The 25,450-nt window shown below is 53.1% G+C and overlaps 3 protein-coding genes across 16 annotated transcripts; 1 reads left to right on the top strand and 2 right to left on the bottom strand.

Annotated features, from left to right (window-relative positions):
* The first annotated feature begins 1,892 nt into the window (after positions 1-1,892).
* On the top strand, positions 1,893-5,650 carry DRC12 (dynein regulatory complex subunit 12 homolog). 6 transcript variants are annotated; one of them, XM_064482256.1, is made up of 7 exons: positions 1,893-1,965; positions 2,209-2,347; positions 2,752-2,817; positions 3,218-3,337; positions 3,841-3,933; positions 5,117-5,247; positions 5,519-5,650. In XM_064482256.1, exons 2-7 carry the CDS (start codon positions 2,278-2,280, stop codon positions 5,645-5,647), a joined length of 609 nt encoding a protein of 202 aa, XP_064338326.1. In that variant the 5' UTR covers positions 1,893-1,965; positions 2,209-2,277; the 3' UTR covers positions 5,648-5,650. The 6 variants fall into 6 exon arrangements, with proteins under 6 accessions (XP_064338326.1, XP_064338325.1, XP_010979637.1 ...); XM_010981335.3 differs by having other exon boundaries at positions 1,920-1,965; positions 2,267-2,347; XM_010981337.3 differs by lacking the exon at positions 1,893-1,965 and having other exon boundaries at positions 2,290-2,347; positions 2,747-2,817.
* A 1,195-nt stretch (positions 5,651-6,845) lies between these two features.
* Positions 6,846-11,134, bottom strand: NHERF4 (NHERF family PDZ scaffold protein 4). Of its 7 annotated transcripts, none has more exons than XM_031443514.2 (11): positions 10,908-11,134; positions 10,506-10,536; positions 10,284-10,357; positions 9,755-9,966; positions 9,314-9,503; positions 9,087-9,223; positions 8,619-8,823; positions 8,193-8,389; positions 7,873-8,100; positions 7,529-7,729; positions 6,846-7,287 (listed from the first exon to the last, which is right to left on the bottom strand). In XM_031443514.2, exons 1-11 carry the CDS (start codon positions 10,921-10,923, stop codon positions 7,258-7,260), a joined length of 1,521 nt encoding a protein of 506 aa, XP_031299374.2. In that variant the 5' UTR covers positions 10,924-11,134; the 3' UTR covers positions 6,846-7,257. The 7 variants fall into 7 exon arrangements, with proteins under 7 accessions (XP_031299374.2, XP_010979643.3, XP_010979641.3 ...); XM_010981341.3 differs by having other exon boundaries at positions 10,506-10,533; XM_010981339.3 differs by having other exon boundaries at positions 10,284-10,536.
* Positions 11,135-11,649: 515 nt separating this feature from the next.
* NLRX1 (NLR family member X1) lies at positions 11,650-24,172 on the bottom strand. Of its 3 annotated transcripts, none has more exons than XM_031443515.2 (10): positions 23,792-24,065; positions 21,989-22,113; positions 21,349-21,418; positions 20,790-20,878; positions 19,664-20,280; positions 18,450-19,265; positions 14,098-14,693; positions 13,744-13,830; positions 12,699-12,950; positions 11,650-12,232 (listed from the first exon to the last, which is right to left on the bottom strand). In XM_031443515.2, exons 2-10 carry the CDS (start codon positions 22,056-22,058, stop codon positions 11,911-11,913), a joined length of 2,919 nt encoding a protein of 972 aa, XP_031299375.1. In that variant the 5' UTR covers positions 22,059-22,113; positions 23,792-24,065; the 3' UTR covers positions 11,650-11,910. The 3 variants fall into 3 exon arrangements, with proteins under 3 accessions (XP_031299375.1, XP_064338212.1, XP_064338211.1); XM_064482142.1 differs by lacking the exon at positions 23,792-24,065 and adding an exon at positions 24,155-24,172 and having other exon boundaries at positions 11,667-12,232; XM_064482141.1 differs by lacking the exon at positions 23,792-24,065 and having other exon boundaries at positions 11,667-12,232; positions 21,989-23,738.
* Between the last annotated feature and the right edge of the window lie 1,278 nt (positions 24,173-25,450).

The raw sequence follows: 25,450 nt of genomic DNA, 5'->3' as shown, positions 1-25,450 counted from the left end.
TGATCAGAATGTCATTCTCATTCCTGAGTTATTCTAGAGCTGGCTTGATTCGTATCACATCATGTGACACGTGGCACTTTTCTTATTCCATTTCACCTTCAACACAAACCACATCCTCGTTCTGCACCTGAAAGTCGGTTGACTGAACATATTTGAAAAGTAAAGCTCTTCTGATATGTTGTTTGTACTCTGTAATCTCTGTCCTCAATATGTCACTCTAGGCATCAGCATAACAGAGACACTGATCGTTCCATAGAAAATTCCCCAAACAGGCTTCTAGATGAGAAGGACCAGGACAGGAACCTCTATTGCATTCCTAGGCAGGGACAGAGGGTTGGGAGTGGGAGGGATCAATGAAAAACATGCTTCAAGATAAGAAAAATCTCCTCTAGATTTGGGAGATGTGCACAGGTTATCTGACACTGAAGTCCGGGAACTGTAAGTACCTGGAAAGACAAAGCTGTTTCTTCTCTTTACTCTGTAAAATGTCCCTGAGGTCAGAGAAGTACCCTGCAGCCACAAGGATGACAAATAAACGTCAGAATCAGCCTCTATCTGAATCTGCCTGCTCCTCAGAGGAAGGGTTTTTTCCCCCCAGATCTCATGGCTATTTCTTCAGAACTGTTCCAGACAACAGGCAATTGACCAAAAATGTTGAGAGGGACAGAGATAAAGAGAAATAGCTAAAGAAAGAATCTTCAGTTCCTTTAAAGCACAAGGGGAAAGCCCTGACATGTCTTCTGTTTTCATTCTAGCCAGGATGGTGTCCAGAGATCCAGGTGGACAAGACTCCCAAAAGCACAGGGCTGGATGGGGAGGGGGGTGAGGGCGATGCTTCCTGACAAGAGCAAGCCACCCATAATTCTCCCTTCCCCAAATTTATTTTCCTAACTACTCCAGCAAGATGCTAGGAAGTATCCCTATGTGGGAGGCACCCCCAGCATTGCTCGATAAATAATTTAGGAGGCTCCAGAGAAGGTCAAGCAAGGCCACTAGAGGGAGCCCCAGCCACCCAATAGTACAGGGAGCCAAGCAAGGTTTTCCCTCAGCCCCCTGTCTGAAAGTCAACCACGTATGTGAACAGGGGAGGAGAGACAATACACTAAGCCACCATGAGAGAAGACAGCCCTGTACATACTCGGTGAAAATGCAGGCCTTTCAAGATTTACAAAATCAAAGATTTAAAGACCGGGAAACTGAGGCTGAGCAAGGTTAAATGGCTTGCCCAAGCTTCCATAGCCAGAGTAGGGGGACTAGAGCTCAGAAATTTTCTCCAACCAGTGCCCTTTCTTCTCCATTTGCATCTCTCTATGTCAAGACCCTGGGGTCCAGGGTTTGCCTCTGCCTTGTGTCACCCTTATTTCTCCAAAATGGGAAACTCTCTTGACCACCTTCTCCTGCATTTCTTTCCCTCATACACCTTCTTGTATGGGATCTTCAGTGTTAAGCCTAATAATGTCATTTTGCTGATGAGACTTTGGAATGTAAATTGCCCAAAATGTCTGAAGTCAGTCCTTTCCCTCTGCACAACAGCATTATTTCAGATATGTAGGTCTGTAATTTGTAAGTCTCCAAATTGTAGGCAGTGCTACATGGAAGTGAATCATAGCTAATCAGCACCAAAGCCCTTTCTCCTCAAACTACACTTAGGATTTGGGGACAAGGAGAGAATTGGCCATCTGGGACCTTGGTGTTTTAAGCTTTATATATAGCACATTCTACCTTCCTATGAAGTCCATGTTTCCCAGTTGCCTGGACAACACACGGCCTGCGGAAACCCAACCTCCCAGTTCTCAATCCTGCCCTCAACAGAAATTTGCCACTCTGGATTGGCTCCCAGACCCTAGTCTCCTCCTCAGGCTCCTAGCTGGTTGGACCTCTTCTCTGCCCCTCCTCATGAGTGGGTCACACCACAGGGAGTCACAACAGAGGCAAGAGAAGGTCTCACAGAAAGGAAGAAACAGGGTAAGGATGATGGGAAGAGGGTAGGGACCAGGTATTGAGATTTATTTTTTCCAAAAGAGGATTGAGAAGAATGATTTATGTACTTAGGGCCTGACTGGTAGAGAGAAACAGCTCCAGCCTTCCCACTGGCCCCAGCCTTGCCTAAGTTTCCAAGGAGACCAAGAACAGAAGCTTCTGGAAAATATAAGAGACAGAGTTGGAGACTAGAACACTAACTCTCCTGGGGCTCATGGTTCAATCTAGGGGTCAGGAAAGCATCTCCATGTCCAGACCTGAATATGAGTTCCCTCCTTCCCCCAAGAGAGCAAGGAGATGCCACCTAAGACCAAAGCAAACGGAACAAAAGCTGGGGCACAGAAGAAGAAAAGGAATGCAGGTGCTGGTGAGTCAGGCTGGGGGGAGGTGAGTGCCCCCTGCTCTCTATGTTCTGGCTCAGAGACCAAGCAGAGGTTCTCCAGAGGGAATTCAGTCCTCTGCATGGCAAATGGAACTGTTTTGACCCTCTCCCTTCATATCCTTGCGTCCATGTTCCCTGGAGCTGGAAAGTGGGGAAGTCTGCACCCACACACTCTCTGAGCCCCTCTGGCTCTGTGCCTTCCTTATATATTCATCAAATACATTTTGAGTACTGGGCAGTGAGTTCACTAGACTCTGCCATCAAAGACCCTACATTTAGTGGTCCTCAGATCTGCAAAAAAGAAAGTCCAGCATGTGGAATGAGGATGTGAGGGGAGTAAGGAGGCGGCAATCATGATAAGCTGAGGCTTTGCCATCTTGCCAGGGCAGATGTGGAGACTGAATCCATGCACAGGATGGCACAGCTGGAAAATGAGTTGCTCCGAGACCACTTGGGTAAGAAAGCTGGAAGTTCTAGGGGAAATAGAGATGAGACAATGGGCATTTCTGCATCCCTGGGGCTTGGAGGGCTGGAGCTATGGTGGGGGGCTGAGCTAACCTCTCATCATCCCCTAGTGGATAAAGAGTGTCATGAGTTGGGGTTGTGAGGAAAGGGTATGCAGTGAGGGCTGGTAGAGGCAGCTATTTTTTATAGCCAGAACACAAAGGGAGTTTTTGCTTCTTAGTAACAAAAAACCTGTAGGATTCTAAGGGGAAAACAAAAACCCAGAATAACATGAGAGGCTGGAAGCCGGCCGCCAGGTTTCCAGAGGTGGACAGGATCCATTAAGGCCATGAGGGCTGATTCAGTGGGGTCCCCAGCCAGTCCTGAGGGCCACTCTGGGACTGTCCACAGCTCTGCAAAGGAATGAGGCCCGCCGAGCCAAGGCTTCTGAAGACCAGCTGAAGCAGAGGCTGCAAGAACTGGAGGCTGAACTGGAGGGGGCCCGGAGGGAAGGGAAGGCCATATATACAGGTATGCGGCTCGTCAGGCAGGTGGGCAGGAGACAGGGGCCTGAAAGAGGACAACCAAGAGGGCCAGAGGATGCTAGGAAGGGAGACAAGGAGGACTTCCCCCTGCCCTGCCTAGTCTCAGCCTTCCCAGCTTGCACAGGAATCCTGAAGGAACCAAAGGAAGGTCTCCAGGATCCTGGGCGGGGACCTTCCACGATGCCATGCACCTGATGTTGTGTGGATTACAAAATGCATTCATAGCCTTTATCTCCTTCATCCTGAGGGAGTGTGTGGGGAGAAGGGCTAGAGTCCCGATCCTGAGCTGGCACCTGGCACCGGGGAAGGGGGCCTTGTTTCCTAGCTCTTTCCCCAGCTTCTCAGAATCACCACAAGAAGAACCAAAAGGCCTTTATGCTCCTGTCTCACTCGACCAAGTGGAGCCCTCCCCACCCATAAAATTTTCCATCCTTTCTCCGCTGCTCTATTTGGGCCTGGGTTCCTGGCCACCCACTATCCCTGCCACAGAGATGAGCCGTCAGCGCCAGGCCCTGCAGGAGGAGATGGAGACCCGCAGCAGGCAGCTGGAGGAGGAAGTGAAGGGCCTTCGGGAGAAGTTAGGTAGGCTTCCTCACCCTCAAAGCCCTTCCTCTCGGAGAATCACTGGCGAGGTCCAGCCTGAAGGGGTGGGCTTAGGACAGTCCTTCTCTAGAAGACTGCAATCTCTCATATTGCTTTCCCCACTGTCTCTCCCATACCACTTCAGATTGCAACAGAGGGTTCAGGATGGAAAAAAAAAATCTTAAGTTATAAGTAAAGAAAGTGTCAATCTCTCACTCCATTCCCCCCTCAATGGTCTCTCCAAATCCAGTTCTTTCTTAATCCCCACCACCACCTTGCCTCTCATGAGCAAAACATATTCCCTCTTAGTTTGGCTGATTTTTACAATGAAACCAAGTGAAAATGAAACCGTTTGACTTGTTTATTTCCATATCTTCAGGCCTAGTGCATGGTAGATCCTAAATAACTTGTTTGCTAATAAATAAGCCTTTTAAATAAGCAAAAATATTTGTTTTAAAGTAGGAAGCTTTTGCTCTCTTCCCTTTTAGTAACAGGATAATTTTCTTTTTTTGGTGGAGAGAGGTAATTCAGTTTATCTATCTATTTGTTTCTCCTGGTGGAGATACTGGGGATTGAACCCAGGACCTTCTGCATGCTAGGCATGTACTCTACCACTGAGCTATACCCTCCTCCCTTAGTAACAGGATAGAGTTGAACATTTTTAGCATGGCACACAGATTCTGCACAGTTCTGACCTCAAAGTTTTCTTATCCTAAAATAGCTTTAGTTTAGCTATAGCTACCAAGAGTTGCTTATCTGCAATGCAGACCGGGCGTTCCTTTCCTCATCTTTGCCTTATCTCAAATTTAAATGCAATCAGCATACATACTAGGTACTTTCCCATATATTATCAATTTTAACTCTCGGCAAGCCTATGAAGTATGTGTCATTCTCTCTATAAAGATGAAGAAACTGAAGCTCAGAGAGAGAGATGCCAGATGTTACACAAGTAGTAAGTGACAACCAGATTTAGGACCCAGATCTCTTGTCCCAAGCCCACTCTCTCTACTATACTTTAATGGTGTATTTCAGCTCTTTATAGGAACTATGGGAAAGTTGATGACCCTGAGTGAGTCTGGAATGAGCCCGCTAAAGTTCTGTTTTGGTGGGTACCTTGGAGACTCCGTTTAAGGATAGAGTGTCACCATCCTGTCCTCTTTCATCCTTCTGCCCCTCACCCCAGACAAGTGCCAGAGGGAGGCTGAGGCTGCAGAGAGAGAGGCCAAGCAGGCCCTTGGAGAGCGGGACCGAACTCTGGCTCAGCTTCGGGCCCACGTGGCAGACATGGAGGCCAAGTATGAGGAAATCTTACATGTAAGCACCACCTTCTGAAAGCCAGCCATCCCAGCACCCAGCACTCTCCCATCCCCACAAATCCCAGCTAGTGTGACAATAACAGACCACAGGGAAGGAGAAACAGCTTCTCCACCGGGAACTCTGCTGTATCTTATGGGTATACAACCGTGCCTGCCCACTAAAAATAAGAGCTTTAAGAAAACTCTGGCTAGGAAAGCTTACAGACCAACCTGGGGCACCCCTCATCCAGCCCTCTCCCCTCCTGGGATCTGAAGCTTGATGTCTGTAGGGAAGCCTGGACGGGCTCTTGGACAAACTGAGAGCAGTCAAGCCTCAGTGGGACGGGGCTCTGCTGAAACTCCACGCCAGGTACAAGGAGCAGCTCCGCCAGTTTGGACTCAACCCCCTGGATCTTTGAGACCATGAGCCCAAGTCTCTGGGACCCTCTCAGGCCCCAGCAATAAAGCTGTCTTGATGTAGAGCTCAGTAGAACTGTGGGATGTGGTTTTTAGGCAGAGATGAGTGCCTCTCATGGGAACTTCTTGGTTCTGGGCTGACCCATTACCCCGAAGACTGATTTTGACAAGGCCTCAACTTCTCTCCTAGAGAAACTGGGTCCCACCCTCTGAGCCTGGGGAGCTTTTCTTCCCCCTTCCCCCACTAGCACCAGCAAAGGAAGCCAGATTTGCAGGGAAAGGCCATTTCTATACTAGGCCAACAGTGACCAGGCACTAGCCCCACCATCCTAAGGTTCCCCCAGAAAGAAGGTACAGTGCTCTCCAAATTCTTGCAAAACACCCAACAGTCCTGGAGTCATGCCTAGGGCAAGTTGCAGATGGCTACAATCCTAGCCAGCCCCACAGCCCACCTGAAAAGGGAAAATTCAGTGTTTCTCTATTTTATTACAACTCTCTCAGTTCTTCTTCATTTCTGGTTAAATGTGGGGTTGCGGGGTGAAGAGGTGTCCCACACCAAGTAATGCTCTGTAGACACAATTTAACTTTCATGTTACAATTTAACTCAATTCTGATACTATCTACCTGGAGATATCATCAGATCCCACAGATCCCACAGCCAATCTCAAGTCCACGTTGTCTGTCACCTGTGCTCCTGACTAACTGGCTATCAGTCAGAGGTTCCCACAATCCCCTCTTCAGGTTCAATCATTTGCTAGAGTGATTGAACTCAGGGAAACAGTTTACTTACTGGATTACCAGTTTATTGTAAAGAACACAACTCAGGAACAGCCAGATGGAAGAGATACACAGGGCAGGGTATGAGCATGGAGGCTCCATGCCCTCCCCAGGTGAGCCACCCCCCAGCACCTCCACGCATTCAGCAACCCGGAAAGCTCTCCGAATCTGTCCCTTTGGGTTTCTATGGAGGCCTCATTGTGTAGATTAATCCATTGATTATTGATGATTCATTCACCCTCCATCCCCTCTCCCCTCCCAGGAGGGTGAGGGTAGGGGTAGGGATGGAACTGAAAGTTCTAACCTTCTAAGCACAAGATTGGTTCCCCTGCAACCAGTGCCCCATCCTTAAGTGCTTTCCAAATTCACCTCATTAACAAAGCTAGGTGTGGTTGAAAGGGGCTTATTAACAGTAACAGAAGATACCTTTATCACTTTTATTACTTAGGAAATTCCAAGGATTTTAGGACCTCTGTGCCAAGAAAGGGTATGAAGACCAAATACATATTTCCTGTTACAAATCATAAAATCACAGCTCTCATCTCAGACAGAGCTTCCTCCTTGAAGAACAGTTCCCAAGGCTCCCAGATGACTCCCTCTGGAATCAGAGAGGAGACTCCCTATTGGGCCCACCTGCAACCTCTAACCACACCCTCTTCTGGGAGGGTGGGCCCTCATAGGAAGGGAGGTAGACCCTGGGCTTCCTGCGACTGGAAGATTCCAGAGTCCTAGAGCTGCCACTTCTGGTTTATAGACAGCATCTCAGCTCCTACCACCTCAGGCCAGAGAGTGAAGTCAGGAAAGCTTGGGCAAATCTGTGCCAGGCACGGGGGTGCTATAGCACATCTGAGTCTAGGGCCCAGTCCTAAGCAAAGAAAGAAGGGAAAATGTCATTCAGGGACCAGAAGAATTCCTTTTTCCTGCTGCCCCCTGCCCTGGAATGCCCAGGAATGGGGCTTCATCCCTGGGTCCTTCTGTTCCCGCCTTCCATGGCCCAACCTACATACCCCACACTGCTTCACTCCACAGCTTACTGCTCTGCCCTCCCCTCTGACCCTCCTCTGTCCTTCTCTGGCTGTTCACAGTCCCTCTGCCTTCTTCCTCACCTCTCCTGACCTTGGTGGAATCCAGGCTTCCAAGCTCTGGTGAGGCCTGGCTGCTAGCTTCAGGTGTAGGGGTGGCTTGGCCTCAGCCAGCTGCTGAAGCGTTTCCAGGTCATTCTCTCCACCCACGGGGTACCCATTCACCTCCAGAATCACATCTCCCAACTGCAGCCCTGCCTGGGCAGCCGAGCCTCCTAGGGTCACCTGGCAGAGTAGAGGGGGTTATAGAACTTGGAACACCACAGAAAAGTTTGCTGGGTGCTCTAGGGCTCTGGGAGGGAAGGACAGGAAGGGTCATTAGGAGGCAAATGATTGAAAGAATTCAAGGTCCCTGGGGCATCAGTCACCTGAGAGATGAAGAGATGAGGCACACTGGCCACGCAGCTCAGTCGGAAGCCATAGCCACCGCCAGGCCCAGGGTACAGGAAGCACTGGCGGAAGCAGCAAGGGACAGGGGCTACCATTGTATCTTCAACTGGTGGGTCCTCGGTCTCAGTCAGAGAGGCTGAGAGGGTGACCTGGGGAGAGTCAGGAGCCTCTGTGCTCTCCAAGAAGAGGAGTGGGGACAAGCGAACCTGGGAGGAGGCAGATAGGACAGATCTGCTGCTTCTCCCTCCACCTGAGCCTGCCCCTACCCCCGACCTAGCCCCTGCCCCTCGGCTCGCACCATGCTGAAGAAGCGGTCAGCCTTGGGGTCCACCACAACAAGCGAGACACAGGAGCCTTGCGCCCGGATCTTGGACACTGTCTCCTCGTGGCCCAGCCCCTCAACGCTCTCCCCAGCCACAGCCACCAGCCGGTCCCCAGCCTGCATCCCGGCCTTCTCTGCTGGCAGTCCTGGGTCCACCTCCCACAGGAACTGACCTGGGACGCAGACATCCTCACTGCTCCTCCCCCACTGACCCTCAGTGCCGGCCCAGGCCACTGTGTGTACACTGGGCGCCTGACCCAGGGGGTACCCAGGAGGAAGAGGAGGCCCTGGGTTGGGGTTCAGCCAGGAACACCACTTGTGTGCACGGTGAGCTGTATATGTGCCCTTGTGTGCCCACCCCAACACCCACCTTCCCTCCCCATTCCCAGGGCTCCCACTCACCGAGGCGACCATCAAGACCCTTCTCCTCCCGGAGAACGAACCCGAAGCCCTTGGGCCCTTTCTCTAGATGCAGACAGCGGGGTCTGTTGGGCAGTGCCCAGCCCTCTGCCAGGGGTGCAGCCAGGGGCATTCCCAGCTGGCGACACTGTTCCTCCACCTCTGGCCCTGCCACCAGCAGGGTCACCTCCTTGCCACTCTGAAAAAGCTGTGGGGACCCAGCAGGGCATCAGCATCAGCCACCTGGGTAGGGAGGGCAGAGGCAGGCACCTCCACATAGCCCCTCTCCCAGGCCCAGGAATGAGGCACTGGGGAGGGGAGGGAATGGTCCAGCACAGACTGTAAAGCGAAGGATGGTGAGGGAGATACAAGATCAGATCAGGAGATCAGGTGCATGGGGGAGAGTCTGCTTCCTGAGACAGGGCCCAGGGCCCAGGGGCGTGAGGACCAACAGGAAACAGGCAGCCATACCTTCCTGTTGAGTTGGTTATGTGTGAACTTCTCCACGCTGACCCCATTCACTTCTAGCAGTCGGGCCCCAGGGGGCACCCCTGCCCGCTCCGCTGCCCCTCCAGTACTCAGCACCAACCAGAAAGGACCCCGACGTCCTGGAAGCCCAAATGGCACGTTTCTGTCTGCTGCCTGCCCAGAACAGGGCTGAGATCCCCCTGCCAACCCCTCCTGAGCTCTAGGCTCACCTTGGGTGATACTGAAGCCAAAGCCACCCTCATCTTTCACTATGTGGCACAGCCGGGGCCGGACACCCGGGCTGAGAGTAGGACAGAGGTGGTCGTTGTTCCCCCGCTGAGCTCGGGCCACGTCGTGCATGTGCCGGGCCAAAACCGTTAGCAACACCCGCGGACTGCTGGCCCGGATGCGGCGTATTACCTGAACAGCGGGCAAGCGGGATGGGCTGGGGCCGGCCCTTCTTACCAACTCCCCCTCCCTGGAAGCTACAGCTCTCTGGAGGCCTTCACCCACCCATTCTGACCCGGGCATCCCTCAATCCTAGGCGATGGGGGAAACTGAGGCTTGGGTCTTGTCCCCGTGTACCCAGGGTGGTGACCACCCGGCTTCTGTCTCCCTGAGGTGCTATGGAATGTTCTCCTGTACCACGGGAGAACTTAGCCCAACCTCACCACCAAATAGTCTTCGTGTTCCACAACATGGTTGTTCACCCCCAGGATACGATCTCCTTCCCGAAGACCCTGGCGCTGGGCAGAAGTGCCTGGCTCCACCCTGCACACCACATGCCCAACCGTGCCCCGCTCCTGCTGCAGGTGGAAGCCAAAACTCCTGCCCTCCTCTTTGCTCAGCAGACAGAAGCGAGGCCGTTCTAGGCTCCAGAGATCTGGAAGGGGAGGTGGGCAGCAGGAAAGGGGGAGGAGAAGAAACACAGCCCAAGTATAAGTTACCTTGTGCCTGGCAAACCCTGCCCCCGTGATAGGACACTGGACAGGTGTTGCGCAGTGGGGCCGAACACAGCCCAGGTAGAGTGGCTGGGACAGAAGGAAACATCCGGCCCCCTTTGACCTCCATGTAGTCACTCCCCACCAAGACTGTCATCAGAGGTAGATAGAGTGAGTGGTTACCAAGGAGATGGGAGACTGTGTGGAGCCCTGGTGGCTCCAGGGAAAGGAAATGGTTGCCCCAGGGGCAGAGGGTTACCAGAGGGGTCGAGGTCTTCAGCCAAGGAAAGAACAGGATTATCAATGCCCAGCTTTGGGTTAAACTCAAACTTCCTGCAAGGAGGCAAGGGACACAGATAGGAGAAAGCTGGTATCTGGACATGGGTCCCAGGCTCACGTTGAGGCATTAATGGCAACTGAAGAGCTTCTCCACCTTCAATTCCCTCCTTTCTTTGCCCAGCCCTTCGCACACGGCACTTACAGGGTCAAGGAGGCGGTGTCCAGAGGATCTGCTGGCAAAGAAGGGGTGAGGGGAGGAGAGGCACATTCTGTCCCCTGAGATTCCTCTTCCATGGTCGTTAACTGAAAGGACTTAGGGGAACCCCTAAGTTCAGGGCTCACCTCTGTTCTGCTCCAAAAGGGTTTTCCCCTTCCCTTCCTTCCCCTCCCCACCTTGGTCCTTGGCGCAGAAATCTGATCGTATCAGTACAGGGCGTGGACCAGGAAGGCAGATATAAGTACCCACTCACCTTTCCTCTCCTGACTTCCAGTATACTTGCCCCAGAGCTGCAAGACCCATTGCCAAATGTATTCTGGTCCCAATGCCTTTCAATCTGTCCTCTGCCCAAAAGTCCCCTCCAGAGGATTTCTCCCAGCTTCCTACCTGCAGCTGCCTCCATGGTTGAATCAGCGACCCAGTGCTCAGTGTAGGGACAAGGTCCATGGAAACCAGCTGATCCTCCCACCTACCCCTCCACGTCCCGCCTCCTCCAAGACGCAAGCTTGGAAGCAGTTGGGTAATGGTTAACGGGAGGAGAGTCTTGTCCTCTGAGGAATTGTGCCTTTCCCTCCTGCCTCAATCCCTGGGCTTCAGCTTTCTCCGGACACTTTGCGCAGAGAAAGGTAGATTGCTGGTCTCTGAAATTCCAAGCCTGGAATAAGTATGCCTGAAAAGGGCGATAGGACCAGCATGGTCCACCCCCACCCCAATATCTTGTTCACCGCCCCCCCAACCCTCACTTCCTCTGAACCAAGAAACATTTGCAACAGCAAGTGGTCAGTAGTTTAACCAGAATGACCAAGAACAGTACCCTTTCTTGAAAGCACCAGGCAAACAGGCCACAGTAGGTGGAAGACACAGATCTTTAATAACAGCAAGTCAGTGCCCAAGCCCATAGAGGCCACCGAGCTTAGGTACCACTGTGGTGAAAGGGGCAGGAGAAGGAGAGAGCACCAGTGAGAGGGGAAGTGGCTGCGGGCATCCTGGGTGTCCACAGAAGGCATAAAGGCAGAATGTGAAGGCCCTCCCACACATCTGGATGGCTGATGGGAGAAGTGTGCCCCCTGGTGGCACAATCCAAGGCTCTTTGCAAGGTGGGAGAGGCAAGGTTGGTGGTGGTGCTACAGGGCAATACGACCACTAAAATGCCACACCCTTCTGTCCTTCTAGCCGAAGGGAGAAGAGGCCTGTTCCAGGACCCTGGAAATTCCAGACTTGGGAGCACTGGTTGGACGTGCCCCAGGAGGGCAATTGACAGAGCCGTGCACATTCCTTTGCCTCCAGCCTCAAAGGGATCTTTCCAGAAGTAGTAGTGAAAGCCAGGAGGCCACAGACGGAAGGGGCTTGGGGCCAGGAGACACACAGCTAGGTGCCTGCGGCCATGGTCTCAGCTTCCACGGCCTCCCAGCTGCTCCAGGAGGGCCCTGACCTCGCCCTCCACTCGAAGCAGCTGGGCCTTGCGCCAAGGATTCAGGGTGGCTCCTCGGTTATCTTCCAGATCCCGCAGCAGCAGTTCAAGGTGGCGCCGGACCCGGGTCCGATCCCAGCTGTTGAGGTTCCGCTGGACTTCACCCAGGATCACTGACCAGTACTCAGACACTGCCGTCCCCTCTGTCAGCGACACCACGACCCGGGCACCACCCTCAGTGGTGCTCCCCAAGTCCCGCAGGGCCTGGCGGCCCTCTGAGCTCAGCTCATTGAAGTAGAGGCTAGCAAGAGAGAGAAGAGGAGATGCCATTCAGCAGGGCTCTGAGGAGGAGAAGCAGTGGAGGGGGTGGACAGAGAGTGAGGGGTCTCACAACTCATCCCCTGGCTGTGGAATACAAGGGGGTAAATGTCTGCAATAAGCCAGAGATGGAGAGAGGTGGCCAGGAGGAGGCAGGGATGACACTAGAATTCAGTGGGACCAAGATGAGCAGGAATGGGGCCAAAGGACCCTAATAGAAACAATGCTGGAGAATGAGGGCTGAGTAAGGGCCAATAACAGAGCGGTGAGTTGGTTCAGAAGCAGGTTGGCAAGGATCACTCAAAAGCCAGGAAGTGAGGAAGGCCGGTCCAGGCCCAGGTTTGCCCTCTAGGGTAGGAAAAGCACAGCGGAGAGAGGGAAGGAGGATGAAGGGCTGGGCACAGAACCTCAGGATGGAGTGGGGCGATGGGACTGGGGGCAAGACTCACTGCAGCAGCTCCAGAGATGGATGCTTCCAGGCAGCCTTGGCTAAGGCCAGAGCTGCTGCGTCACCAGCACCATTGTAGGCCACGTTCAGCTCCTGTAGTTGCTGATTACGGTCCAGCTGGGCAGCCAGCAGCTGTAGGCCCTCGTCCCCCAGGTCCGTGTGCAGCAGAGACAGGTGTTTCAGCGAGGTGTTTCCTGCCAGCCCCTCCACCAGCAGGGCCACACCTGCCGCTGTCAGTGGGTTGTTGGACAGCCTAGGGTTAAAAGTACCCCAAGGTTATGAGGGCTCATGGCAGATGCCCTGTGCGGGGCATTGGAACTTGGGCCAAAAGGGTGCACAGTCTGGGGCAGAGACCAGTCTGGACACAGAGAAATGCAGGCTTAGGGAAAGACAATGAAGAAATGGGGGTGCAGTTCACTGCAGAGGAGGTAGAGTTGGGTAGAAGCCGGCTTCTCCCCCTACCCCCGCCTCCTCCCACCTTCCATTCTCCTTTGTGACTCTCCTCTTCCCCCTCCCCTTCCTCTTCCTCATTACCATTTCCCTTCTTTCTTTTTTCACCTCCTTCCAGCCCCTGCTTCTCCCTCCCTTCCCGATGATTCCCCATCCTTCTCTCTCTTCCTTCTCATTCATCCTCCTTTGCTCCAACTGGAAATCAGGAACCCAGGTGTCTGGGTTGTTAGTAAATCAGTCAACACTCTGGGAGCATCTACTGAGTGCCCAGCGTCAGGGTCATCCTTGTGAGGGGACAGGAAGAATCCCAGGACAGGATCAATGGTACTGTTGTCAGGCAACCAGCCTGAGTGTTATTCCACCAAGCCCTCCTCCAGGCTGCTTTTAGCCACGTGAGAGGCCTTCTCAGTACCTGTTGCTGGTAGGATTGCTCCCCACACAGCTGCTTGTACTGGACGTGGGGGTGGGCAAAAAGATCTAGACTCCTGCCTTCTTTACGCCACCATGGGTGGGCCCTTGCCGGCCACGTGGTGATGCGGGCTCACCCTTGTCCTTAGCTGGCCAGCAGGATGGAGGCCCCCTGCCAGGGCACTCACCGTAGGGTGGTAACTTGGCACTGGTCATGCAGCAGCAAATCTCGGAGGTCCCTGCAGGCCTCGGGGCCCAGGCTGTTGAGTTGCAAGCTGGAGCAGAAGGTGGCCAGAGGGGAGGTGAGAAACCAAGGAAGGAGTTCGGCATGGACCCTGCCCATCCACCGTGCCCCTCTCTCACGATCCTGCGTCTTGTGGTCCACAGCTGCGTTCCCTTCTGCTGCTCTCCTCACCTCCACCCACACTAGACTTCTTCACCCCACCCCCTGGTCCTTCCTCGCTCCCTTTGGTCTCTCTAGCACCTTCTTCCCACCTCTTCACCTCCAACCTTCATGCCTGTGCATGCGGACAGGGCCTCACCCCAGCTTCCGGGCACGTAGGAAGACAGGTCTGAGCGTACGCAGCCCAGCAGGGTCCAGCTGGCAGGAGGCCAAGTTCACCTCGTCCAGGGCATGCCTCCCGCTGCCCAGTACCGCTGCCACCACTGTGCACTTGAGGGGCGTCATGCGCACGCCCGCCAGGTTGAGCTGGCGCAGGGAGCCCAGCACCTCGGCGGAGAAGCACTGATTCTGGAACTCGTAGTGGAAGAAGAGGTGGTCCAGGAGCTCCGAGGGGGGCAGCACCTGCCGGCCCAGCTTGCCCAGCTTCTTCTTGATGGCCTGGGCATTCTCCAGGGCATCCAGGGTCTTGATGGGGCAGCCGAGCTGAGCCAGGATGGCCCGGTTGTGGGCAGAGAGAAGCCCGCCCATGAACATGGGGAAAAGCTCAAAGACCTCATCCTCTGGGGGTTCATCCGGGTGGCGCCGGGGACCCTCCACGCCCAGGATACTGGCACCCATCTGGTCCAGGACGTCGTCGTTGTAGTAGTCCTCCTCCCGGAACATCTCCAGCACCATGGCCTGGGCCACTCCCTCACGGCTCTTACCCACCACGCGCCCAAACACTCGTGGAACCACCTGGGAAGGGAAGCAGAGGAGAGAACTGCAACCTCCTGCATGCTGCGCCGTTCGGCTTTCCTGCCTCAGCTTAAGGTACACTCTACCCATCTGCTCCAGCCTTGTGATCTCCCTGAAATTCGCACATGATTTGTCTGATTGTACTAATCCTTGGCTGCAGCACCTTCTGTGGCTCCCCACTGCCCAGGTGGAATGTAAAACTTTTCATAATTTGGCCCCAATTTAACCTTTCCAGAGTCATCTCTTAACACTTGTCTCATGCATTCCAGACATCAGGAAATTCTTCTTCCCAAACATGATACATTTTCAAGCCCAGGGGATAGTGGGAAGGAATTAGCATATATTATGCATTTAGCTTGGTACTAGGTAGGTGCTATAAATACATCGCCACCATCAACCTCGTCATTGTCATCACAGCAGTGATGATTGATGCTGCTCCTACTACTTCAGACCCTGCATGATTTGGCCTGATGAAATAAAATTCACATTAAGGCAAAACAAGAAAAGTTTAAACATAAAATTTTTCTTTGCCAATTTGGGCCTCCTTCCTCCCCTCGGGTGTGCACTGTGCATCTGTATGATGCGTTAACCAGACCACCCCAATGGCAGAAATGCCTGCTCGGCCATAAAGGTCAGTTTTTCTCTGGCGCCAGCCATGTAACTCCTGAGAAGATAACATTCCTTTCTCAGTCCTGTAAGGGGTCACGATAATCCACCAATCACCTTGCACACGTAGACATCTTTGGTGAACTTTATGTACAATGCCAATGTGTCATTTGCCTTAAGGATAGCAGTTAGTGCAGAAGACTAGTCAGATGACCTGGGGAAATATTGGGCCGCACCTCATGGAATTTCTTAGCTTCAGTGTTTACTTATGACCCTGTTAATGCTATGAGTATTACCTGCATTTGTCTATTTTACAGGACTGTTGTTTCTTGCATTACCAAATGTGTGACTTGAGCCTCTAATAAAATGAACTAGGGAACTTGAAATGATTGACCAAATGTATCATTCTATAAGAATAACGCTTGTAGTATTGTAAGTCTAGCTATGGGGAGAAGCAACAAGAAGGAACCATTTCCTGGACCATAACAGACTAGCAAGACAGGTGGTCCAGAGGCTTTTGGCTACTGTTAAAAGGGCCTAGTACAGTAATATCACATTGAGTGGCCTATCAAGGAAATCCTCACCTGACCTGGGAGTAAGCGTCCCAAACCTTGATTGAAATTAAGACCGAAAGGAAAGGGATTGTAAAATAAAGAATGTTGCCCACTACCCAGTTCTACAAGAGTCAAGTCATTAGCCACTGAAGTCACTGATCTACAATAACCCTGAAAGGAATTCACAGTGAATATCAGGATAAGGCAGTCTGTGCTCTGGGAAAACTGACAGAACTGGTCCTCAGCTATTTTCAGGAGAAAATTTTTATGAACATGGATTCTTGCATCTTCCCATAATTAGATAGGCACTAAAACCATTAACTGAAATAACTTTTCCTCATGCCTAGCAACAACCTCCTACTGAGATACATTTGGTTACACACACCCCCTTTGCCAAAATCACCTATATCCTGGCCTCCCTCTTTACCTCTTTGAAACGGTTCTCAGAACTCTTTGAGAGACTGTCTCCCAGGCTATAATCCTCAGATTGCCTCAAATGAAAATTTCCATTTCTTAGATTGACCACTGATTGATTTTTCATTGACAGGCCCCTGCCAACCACACCCTTCATCACAGCCTCTCACCCTCACTCACTTCTGTCCTCTTGGCTTCTCTCTCTCCTTTTTGGTTTTTTGTTTGTTTTTTGACAGTGCCAAGGTTTCTCCTCCTTCAAAGCTGTACCCTCTTGCTGGCGTGTTCCCTCACCCTCTGCCCTGAAGTTCCTCGCCTGGCTAATCCTCCAGGGATCAGATTAAATGCCCTTCCTGCAGGGAGGCTTTCCTTATTCCCCCAAACCAGGCCCCCCCTTACAGACTTTCATAGCACCTGGAACTCTGCTTTCCAGGCACTTCCCAGAATTTTTAATTATATGGTTATGTTGACATGTTTGTGTTGAGACTGATCAGAAAAGGCAGAAACCTGGGGTTCTGGTAATTGGTTTTTCCTCAGAATCTAACACATTGCCTGGCACACAGCAGGCATTCAAGTACCTGTCAAATAAATGAATGTTTGGGAAGTTTGCGACATCAGCTCCCGTCCTTGCAATGGTTCTGAAAGGACAGAAGAGGTCCGCTCCTCTGGCAAGAGCCATGAAGCTGTTTTCTGCCACCTCTTCTAATGTCTGGGTTTTTGTTTTGTTTTGTTTTTTTCACTTTTTACAGGTGACGTTCCCACCTTGTAGGTGATAGTACCCCTCCCCAACATGCATCTAGTGGCAAGATGAGCAAATGCCACCCTGTGGAGCCGAATCAATAGGCTCATGAAGAAACAGGTGGGACCAGTCCTCTGCTAGGCAACCCTCCCTCTGAGGACTTGGGGCTGTGGTGTCCCCTCAAATAACTGAGGGGTTTCCTGAATCCTATCAGGAGACCACAGCCTCTCACTGCAATCCAGATGAGACAAGCATATCCTCAAAGTATGACCTCAGCAATAGCCATTGTCTCCCTGCCTGAGGCAGTAGTGGGAGAGGGGTGGGCTGCCTGAGCCAGTTTTTATGATTGACAAACAGTTTACAATGATACAGGTTCTATTATTATCCTCATTTGACAGATAAGGACCTTGAGGCACAGAGAGGTTAAGTAACTCATACAAAGTCACACAGCTGGTAAGTGGCAGAGCTTAGATTTGAACCCAGGGAACTGCATTACAGAATCCCTGTTTTTAACCCTGACGCTTTGCTGCCTATAAAAAGGAAAACTTGTTCAGTTTTTGTCAGCCCACCAGGGCTCTGCCTCCTCAAGACCAATTACTGAAACATTCCTAAAGGGGAACTGAGCAAGGCACCGTAGATTCACAGTACAGTGTCCACTGTACAGCAGTAAAGTCTGGCAGAAAGAGTACAGGATTTAGAATCACAAAACCTGGACTCAGATTCCAGCTATTCTACTTACTGTCTGAGTGACCTTGGTCAGGTTACTTAGCCTCTGTGAGCCCCACTTTCCTCACCTATAAAAGGAATCATAATAGTTCATTTGCAAGGCACCTGGCAGACACCAGCTGAGAGTGGATACTTCTTCCCATCAAAAACTTAGCGCATCCACCCTGCTCACAGCACAGTCCTCAGGCCTGTAATTTGGTTTCTGGAGCGGACCTGCACCCCAGACAGGCCAAGACAATTACCAATGCCATTTATCCTCCTGGTATAAATGAATAAAATGGCATCTGCTTTATAAATCTGTCTCTGGTGATTGAGTTAGGATGAGACATCACTCCCAGAGTCTAATCACCTCTGGGAGAATAGATACCGTCCGGTTTCTGGACCTTCCAAGCACAAGACAGACCCTGGACTGCAGTGACCCCTGCTGCCCAGCAATAAAGACTAGGAGGAGAGATGCAAAAAGTAAGCCGTGGTTAGGATTTCAGGATTGTTATGAAACTCCCTGCACCCTCTAATTCCCCTCCAAGCCTTCCCAGCCTGTGACCTCTCTCCCCTTCTTTATGCCCTAGTCCCACGAAAAACCAGATTGCCCAAGTCTGAAACCAGAGCCAAGAAAAAAATTCACAGCTATGCCGGAAGTAGCAGTTTCCTTTTGGGAGAGGAGCGAGGGGTGAACTGGGGGTGATGGGGGCTGGCAGCTCAGGGCCCTGGGGCTGTTACCTTGAGCAGGTTGATGAGCAGGGGCAGGGCCCGCAGGGGCAGCAGCTTGGCCACAATGCCCAGGACCAGGCTGACGTCCTCCCCAACACGGCCCACGAGCTCAGCCACTTCCTTCCCCACGCGCTGCAGAGTCGTCTTCCGCAAACCCAGCACAATGTAGAGGGCAGCCAGGTATTCCTGCATGGCGGGCACCGTGAACACGAAGGTACCCTGGTGCCCTGGCTCCACGCACGGGGCCAGAAAAAACCTCAGGGCATCCCGGCGGAAGACATGCAGCAGCTGAAACTCCTCTTCGGTCTTGAGGCCAGCTTCCAGGCAGCCACGGACATCTTCTTCAGAGAAGTACGTCTTGCGGGAGGATACCCCCTCATAGGCCAACTTGCCCATGGTTCGGGCTGCATAGGCCATCAGGGACAACTTGGAGGGATCCGTGCTGTCCAGCATCTCCCCACTGAAGTTTAGACGCAGGAAGCTAGTATAGATGCTCGTGAGGGTCTGGCCGGCTGGGGTAGGGGCATGCAGGAAGTACAAGGTGGCACAGACAAGCCAGCAATAGGAGGGCAGGAAGCAGGCGGCAGCGATCTGGTGGTGCCCCTCCAGGTTCCGGGAGAGCATCTCCACCAGGTGGTCACGCTGAGCCGGCGTGACCCCCACTCCCCCAGCACCATGCCCGCAGTCTGGCTGGTTGAGGCGGAGCTGGAAGTAGAGCTTTTGTAGGTTGGTATCAGAGAAGCCACAGATCTCACCATAGCGGCCCACATACTTGCTGGGGATACGACCAATGGCAGAGGGCCGGGTGGTCACCAGAATGCTGGCCTGGGAAGAGCATGGTTGAGGGTTAAGAAAGACCTTGGTGTCCACATTGCCTCCCTTGCCATGGAGTCCCTGAAGATGGAGTGCTGAAGGATGACAATGATGATGACCGTGTAATTATAAGTCACGTTTAGCAAGTACCTACTATGATCCAGGGCACTGTGCTAAGCACTTTACATGCAGCATCTCATTTGATCAGTACAACTCAAAGAGAGAAGGACTCAACTCAAAGAAGCTTGGGGGAGTTAGTGAGTTGTTCAGTCCCACGGCTGGGAAGTGGAGGGACAGGATTTGAACTAACCCAGAGGCTACGCCCCTACGCATTAAACATGTGGACCCAGAACACAAAAATCCTTAGGGGGAAAGTTGGGGACAGTGGTGGCAGGGCAGGGGGCACTCACCTCTGGCAACATGTACTTGCGCAGCAGGTTGACAATGATGGCAGCAGGTGCCACTGGCTGCTCGGGATCACTGCAAAGCCCAGTGCCTGCCAACCGGAAATCGAGGTTAAGATGCTCCAAGCCATGGAGCACAAAGAGCAGGCGGGACCTGGCCGCGGCCATCAGAGGCAGAACCTCCTTCAGGGGCGTGTAGCGCTGGGCCACAAGTTGGCACAAGGAGGCAGGTGCAGGACCCAGGGATGACAGGTCTTCGCAGGAGAAGGGGATGAGCAGTTCGAAGGCTGGCAGCCGCCCGTAACACCAGTCCAGGACCATCTTGCGCACCAGCGTGCTCTTGCCTGTGCCCACCGTCCCATAGAGTACCACTGTCTGCACTCGGCGCCCACAGACATCTGGATCAAAGAGCTGAGACAGGGCCAGTAGGGGGAGCCCGGCCGAGGGTGGCTGATGCTCCAGGGCGAGCTCGGCTGGTGGGCGATGCTCATCGGGGGTGCTCTCTCGGATTACAGGATCTACATGGACCGTGTCTAGTGCAAAGGATGGGCCGAACTGGCGTTCTTCCCTGGGCAGCCGGCTGAACCATTCAGCCAGGTTCCGGCGGTGCTGCTGGATAGCTTCTGGATGGGAAGGCAAGGGGAATGTGTCAGGGCGAGGGGCCTGGAAGTGCAGGAGCTTAGGGTGATGGTAGGGTCAGGCTGTGGAGTCAAAACACCACACCAGAAGATGTTGGGGCCCAGTATGGTGCTGGGCACATAGGACTCCATCAGACTGTCCAGAAAGTTTGGACCCCTGTGGCAGAAGGTGGGGAGCCATGGGACGAGTGATGGTGAGCTGGGCTGACTGGCTGCATGATCATCTGTGTGCCGTCTTCACCTGACAGCTAGAGGCAGTGTGCTGAAGGTAGGGATGAGATATCCCTCCCAGGGCTTTGTACATAATAAGGATGCTGCAGGAAGGGATACATGGTCAGGGGGATTATGGGCTCACCTCAGTGGATCCTCTCTATCTCCTTCCTCCTGCTCACTTCTCTCTCCAAGCCTTTCTCCCCGTCTCCCGCTCTCCCCGGCCCCACCCTGGGATCCCAGCAGTCCCCTCCTCAGGCTGACTGAGGAGCCAGTCCCTTTACCAGCTGCAGCGATGCCCCGGAACAACTGCCCGTGCCTCTCTGATGGGGGACCACTGCCCGCTGAGCTTCCATAGTGGCGAATAAAGGCCCTGTGAGCAAGAAGAGGGATGAGCTGGGGCGTGGCTACTGGGAGCAGCCTCTGCACAGGCTCAGAGTCCAGGCTGCCGGAACTGATGGACTTCTGCCTTCCTGAGATCCCGGCTTGACCCTGAACACAAGTTCAGAGCCTTATCTGACTCTCACACCCTTCCCAGGGACTGAGGTCCCGCCCCTAGCCCCCCACTGCTCACTGCCTGCCTGGAACTCAGGCTGGTCACTGCCAGGCTCCACCCACTTCCCATAGGTCCCCCCTTCCTGCTGACCACTGTGACTTGTACTATGGATGATATAAGTCAACTTCCTCTTCCACCTGGTAGATGACTCTGTACCTTCTCCATCCTGAGAAGATCAACCTTTCCACAAGGGATCAAGCTCTCTTCAAGCCCTGACCATTCCCAGGCTATTCTGCTGTGCCCAGATGTGTTCTAACGTATGACACTATATGACACTGAAGTCTCACCTAGGGGGCCCAGTGGGACTCTGCCCTTTAAGAGGCCAACTCCAGTGGATCAGGAAAGGGATACGTTCATCTACAGAGAGAAAGGAGAAAGAAGAAATAGCATCCAGAACTCACCCCCATTACCTCACCAATACACAGACCCCATATCTACATCAAATCCCCCATTATTTGCTCTCACAGCATCATGACTGCCCCCTTGCATCAGTTATTAGGCAATTTTATATTTCATTGTGTAATTATTTTATTAACATTCATTCACACACACACCCTTCCTCCATGAGAGCAGGGATCACATCTGTTTTGGTTCACAATTACTTGCTTAGAACTTAGCACAGGGTCTGGCACCCAGCAGGCACTCAGCAGGCACTCGATAACTATTTGTTGAAATGAAATCAGACAAGACAAGACCTGGACTTGTGTACCTCCAGGGATCCCTTGAAGATCATCTAGTCCAACTCCCTTATTTTAGGGTGAAAAAAAGGAAGCTCAGGGTGGTACGGTGACTTGCCCAAGGCCAACAGCTAGTGAATCACAGAGCTGGGACTGGCACACCTGGTGTCTGGATCTCTGCTCTCTTGGAGACTCCATCTGGACTCTGAAGGGGGAGAGGTAGAAACAGAAACCCCTGCTTCCTGCTCACCTGCTGGCTGAAGTGCTCTTCCCAGACCAGGGCCCCAAGAGGCCCTGGGCAAATGGCAGCCCCACCTCATAGCAGCAGAGGTCAGAGCCCAGGGGACTTAGCACAGCACCTTCTATTCTGTTCCCCTGCAGAAAGAATGATGTGAATGGACCCACACCCCCACACCGTCCCATTCCACCTCCCAGTCCAGACCAAGGAAGGGCCTTCCTCCTCAGGAGAACATCAGCCTTTCCTTAAATGTCAGTATCGCCAAAGCCCTGGCCTGGTGCTCAGATCTCCTCCTTCTCCCACATCCCCCACCTGAGTGATCCCATCTTATCTCCTATCACCCATTGCCTCTCCCCGGAGTTGTCCTGAGATCCAGCCTAGTGAACTGTTTTATTTAGGTGTCCTTTTTTTTTTTTTCTTTTTTGCTTGGCTGCCAGCAAGCTCAAATGAGTCCTGCGTTCATTTTCAGTGGCTTTTCTGAGCCAACACTTTCCAGTAACAATCATCCACTCTCCTCTGAAGTTTTTCCCCTAGCTATCAGGTCCTTTTCACTGAGTTTTAATGGTTTCATCATTTTATCTTCTCTGTGACTTTTATGTAACCTGCCTTTGAGGCTGGCATAAATAATAGATAAATGAATGAATGACTTCCTATTTGATATCTCCATATGGATCTCTGCCCGTGCTTCAAGCTTCCCATATGCAGAACTGAGCTCAGCATCCCTCCTCCCCTTTTGGCTACTTTACAGCAAATCTTCCCAGTCACACGATTTATACTAGAAATCTGACCTCTTTGTCTTCAAATCGTTTCCCCCCTCCTTCAGACAGTGGGAAAATCCTGCCAGTTCCTCCTCCCACTGCTTTGCCAGCCTGTCCCTGTTGCATCATTCCTACTGCCCCTGTGCTAACTCAGACCCTATTGAACTTCCGGGGACCTCTCCTTCTCCTTACTGGCCTCTGACTTCAGTCTCATTCCATTCTGATCTTTCATCTCTGCCACCCAATCACCTCCCTAAAGTCCTCGGTTATGTAGAGTCCAAACACCTGACCCACACCAGCTACTTTTCTGAGTTTGTCCCTGCCCCACACCTCATTCGCCAGGCTAACTGAAGTCCTGCTTGAGCTTTCCCAACTTAGCTCACACTCTTTCATCAGCTTGGAATGACCTTTCTCCTGTCAGTCTTTTAAGAATCTGCTCAAAGATTCTCTCTCCTGGGAAGTCTTTCCTGATCCCCGTGAGCTCCCTTAAATGAAGTGCGCAGCTATGTGGCACCTGCTCTCTGCTGAGAGATATGGTTCCTTAAGGGCAGGGGAGGTTTAGGGAGATCTGGCTGCTCTAGGCCCACTTGCCAACAGGGCCAACCAGTGGAGGTGCAGGCCAGGGCTCAGACCAAAAGTCCCAGGGCTGAAAAAGGGTTAAGACAGGGCCCTGGAAGGCCAAGGAAGCCTGGGGAACTAGCTCAGTGGGATAAAATCAGATGCAGGTCCTCTGACTCAACACGGGACTCACGGTGGGGATGGGGGTGGGGAGGGCAATTCTCAGAAGATCACCCCCGGTCTCCAAGTCAGTGGGAAAAGGAGGGGGCACAGCAGGGGAGGTACAGGGACTGTGCTCCCACAGGTCCAGAGCTCCTCCCCTTAAGCTGGGTCTCAAACAGCTTTCCTAGTTCGAGTTGGTTCCGGAGCCCAGGGCGAGAGCCTGCCAGAGTGCCCACCACTCAACGCAACGGCGCCGTCCTACGCCTCCCCGGCCACCAGCTCTTAGCAGCACTCCCCCAGCACCGCCCCGCCCCGCCCCGGCTGCTTAGACCTTTACCCGCCGCGGCCCAGGCCCAGGAGCCGGTCGCCGCCGGAGTCTCCCGCTCGCTCCCAGAGGCCCCGGCGCGGCGCTTCCTGCCCGCCCCGCCCGCCTGCGCGGAGTCCTGCCCGCACTGGCATCCGGCCCAGAGGCGGGCACTGCGAGGATGGGCCCAGGCGCTCCGGGCCGCCGGGTCCCGAGGGGAGGGGGGACAGCGAGAGGGGCGGGTGTCCCGGAGATCAGGCCCGGGGCGGGGGCTTCTTCTCCATCCGTCCCTTCATCGCCCCCGCCCTCCTTGGTACAGCCCTCCATCCAGGCGGGCCCTGCCGCTGGGACTGCCCTCTGCAGGTCACCGAGCGTCCGTCCCATCCCATTACTCACCACCTCCCAGGCAGGACTTGTTGTTATGCCCATTTTATTGATGAAGGAACTGAAGCTCAGAAGGGTGAAATGACTTGCGCAGGTTGATCCAACCAGGAAGGGGAAGAGCCAGAACAAGAATCCGGGGCCTGTGTCTTCCTACCTCACCCCTGGACCTTCCCAAAGCACCCCGCAACCCATCCCCAGGGTCTTCTTCCCTTGGTGCCTTTTCAGCACCTCGGCCTACCTCCTGGGAGAGAACTGAGTCAGGGTCTTTTGGGGGCCTCCCTTCTGTGCCTGGTTCTCTTCAGATCCCAGACCTCTGTGTATGGCTTCTGGTCAGTTGGGTCAAGGAAGGTGGAAGAATGGGGCTGAGGGACAGCTCCCACCCCAAGCTGCGCTTCTTGTCTGGCACCCAATCATGCCTAGCCCTGGGGCCTCCCGAGGCCCTCAAAGCCTGCACGCGCATCTTTGTGTTTCCATGCAGGGCACACCCAGGGCCCACGGAGCAGTTGAAGGAGCCACCCACCACCCACAGCCAGGCACGCCTCCACATGCAAACACAGGTGTGCACTGAACAGAGGTGTGCAGTAGGGAACTCCTAGAGAGACGCCTAGGGCAGGGCTGGGAAGACGGCTTTGTGACCTCTAGCCTGCATCCAGACTGAGGACAGCATGGATATTTCACTTATACATGGAGATATCTGTTCTTTCACTGAACACATGGAATTGGGCTAGTACTGAGCAACCAGAACAAGGCGAGCAGGGACCAGACCAGGCAGCTCCCCTCTAGGGGGCCCAGATAATGGTGCTTCAGAGGCAGACGGAAGTCTTAGGAAAGCCTGGGAGAGGAAGTTACCAACTGCCTCCAGCACCGGAGGTGACGTTTGAACTGAATCTTAAAAAATAAGCCAGGGAAGGGAAGGGCCTTCCAGGCAGCTGGGAAAATGGCACACTTGATTTTAAGAGAAGTTCTGAAAGGGAAGTAGGATGGGAGAGGGGAGGGGAGGTAGGCTGACGCTGTGAATGTGGTATGGGGTGACATTTCAGGCATGGGGTACGACTCTAGCTTTACTCCAGCTACCTAGCCACATGAGGCAGACAGGCCCCTGGCTGTGTTACTGAACACAGCTCGGAGCAAGCCATTCCCCTCCCCCACCCTCCAGCGGGTATGACAGCCATGTTGGTTTTATTAATAACATATAATTTGACAGGCCTTTTGCAGACAGGAGTGCTGTGAGTCATGCTGTGGGTATGCGCTCAGTCGTCTGACCTCAGGATGGGGCAGCAGGTGCTCTAGAGCCACAGCATGAAGAAC

The sequence above is a fragment of the Camelus dromedarius genome, chromosome 34, assembly GCF_036321535.1.
Source record: "Camelus dromedarius isolate mCamDro1 chromosome 34, mCamDro1.pat, whole genome shotgun sequence".
In the NCBI taxonomy this organism is placed as follows: domain Eukaryota; kingdom Metazoa; phylum Chordata; class Mammalia; order Artiodactyla; family Camelidae; genus Camelus; species Camelus dromedarius.
The sequence above is the reverse complement of the archived record's forward strand: the minus strand, read 5'-3'. Positions and strand labels throughout refer to the sequence as shown.

Coding starts and splice junctions, on each gene's coding strand:
- DRC12 (XM_064482255.1), top strand. CDS start 3,537: ATGCACCTGATGTTGTGTGGATTACAAAATGCATTCATAGCCTTTATC. Junction 3,934..5,116: donor GGGCCTTCGGGAGAAGTTAG/GTAGGCTTCCTC, acceptor CCCTCACCCCAG/ACAAGTGCCAGAGGGAGGCT. Junction 5,248..5,518: donor AGTATGAGGAAATCTTACAT/GTAAGCACCACC, acceptor TGATGTCTGTAG/GGAAGCCTGGACGGGCTCTT.
- NHERF4 (XM_031443511.2), bottom strand. CDS start 10,597: ATGGAAGAGGAATCTCAGGGGACAGAATGTGCCTCTCCTCCCCTCACC. Junction 8,824..9,086: donor ATAACCAACTCAACAGGAAG/GTATGGCTGCCT, acceptor GGGTCCCCACAG/CTTTTTCAGAGTGGCAAGGA. Junction 8,101..8,192: donor CTGACCGCTTCTTCAGCATG/GTGCGAGCCGAG, acceptor GCCTCCTCCCAG/GTTCGCTTGTCCCCACTCCT.
- NLRX1 (XM_064482142.1), bottom strand. CDS start 22,058: ATGAGGTGGGGCTGCCATTTGCCCAGGGCCTCTTGGGGCCCTGGTCTG. Junction 20,879..21,348: donor AGTCCCACTGGGCCCCCTAG/GTGAGACTTCAG, acceptor TCTTGCTCACAG/GGCCTTTATTCGCCACTATG. Junction 12,233..12,698: donor CCATCTCTGGAGCTGCTGCA/GTGAGTCTTGCC, acceptor CTCTCTTGCTAG/CCTCTACTTCAATGAGCTGA.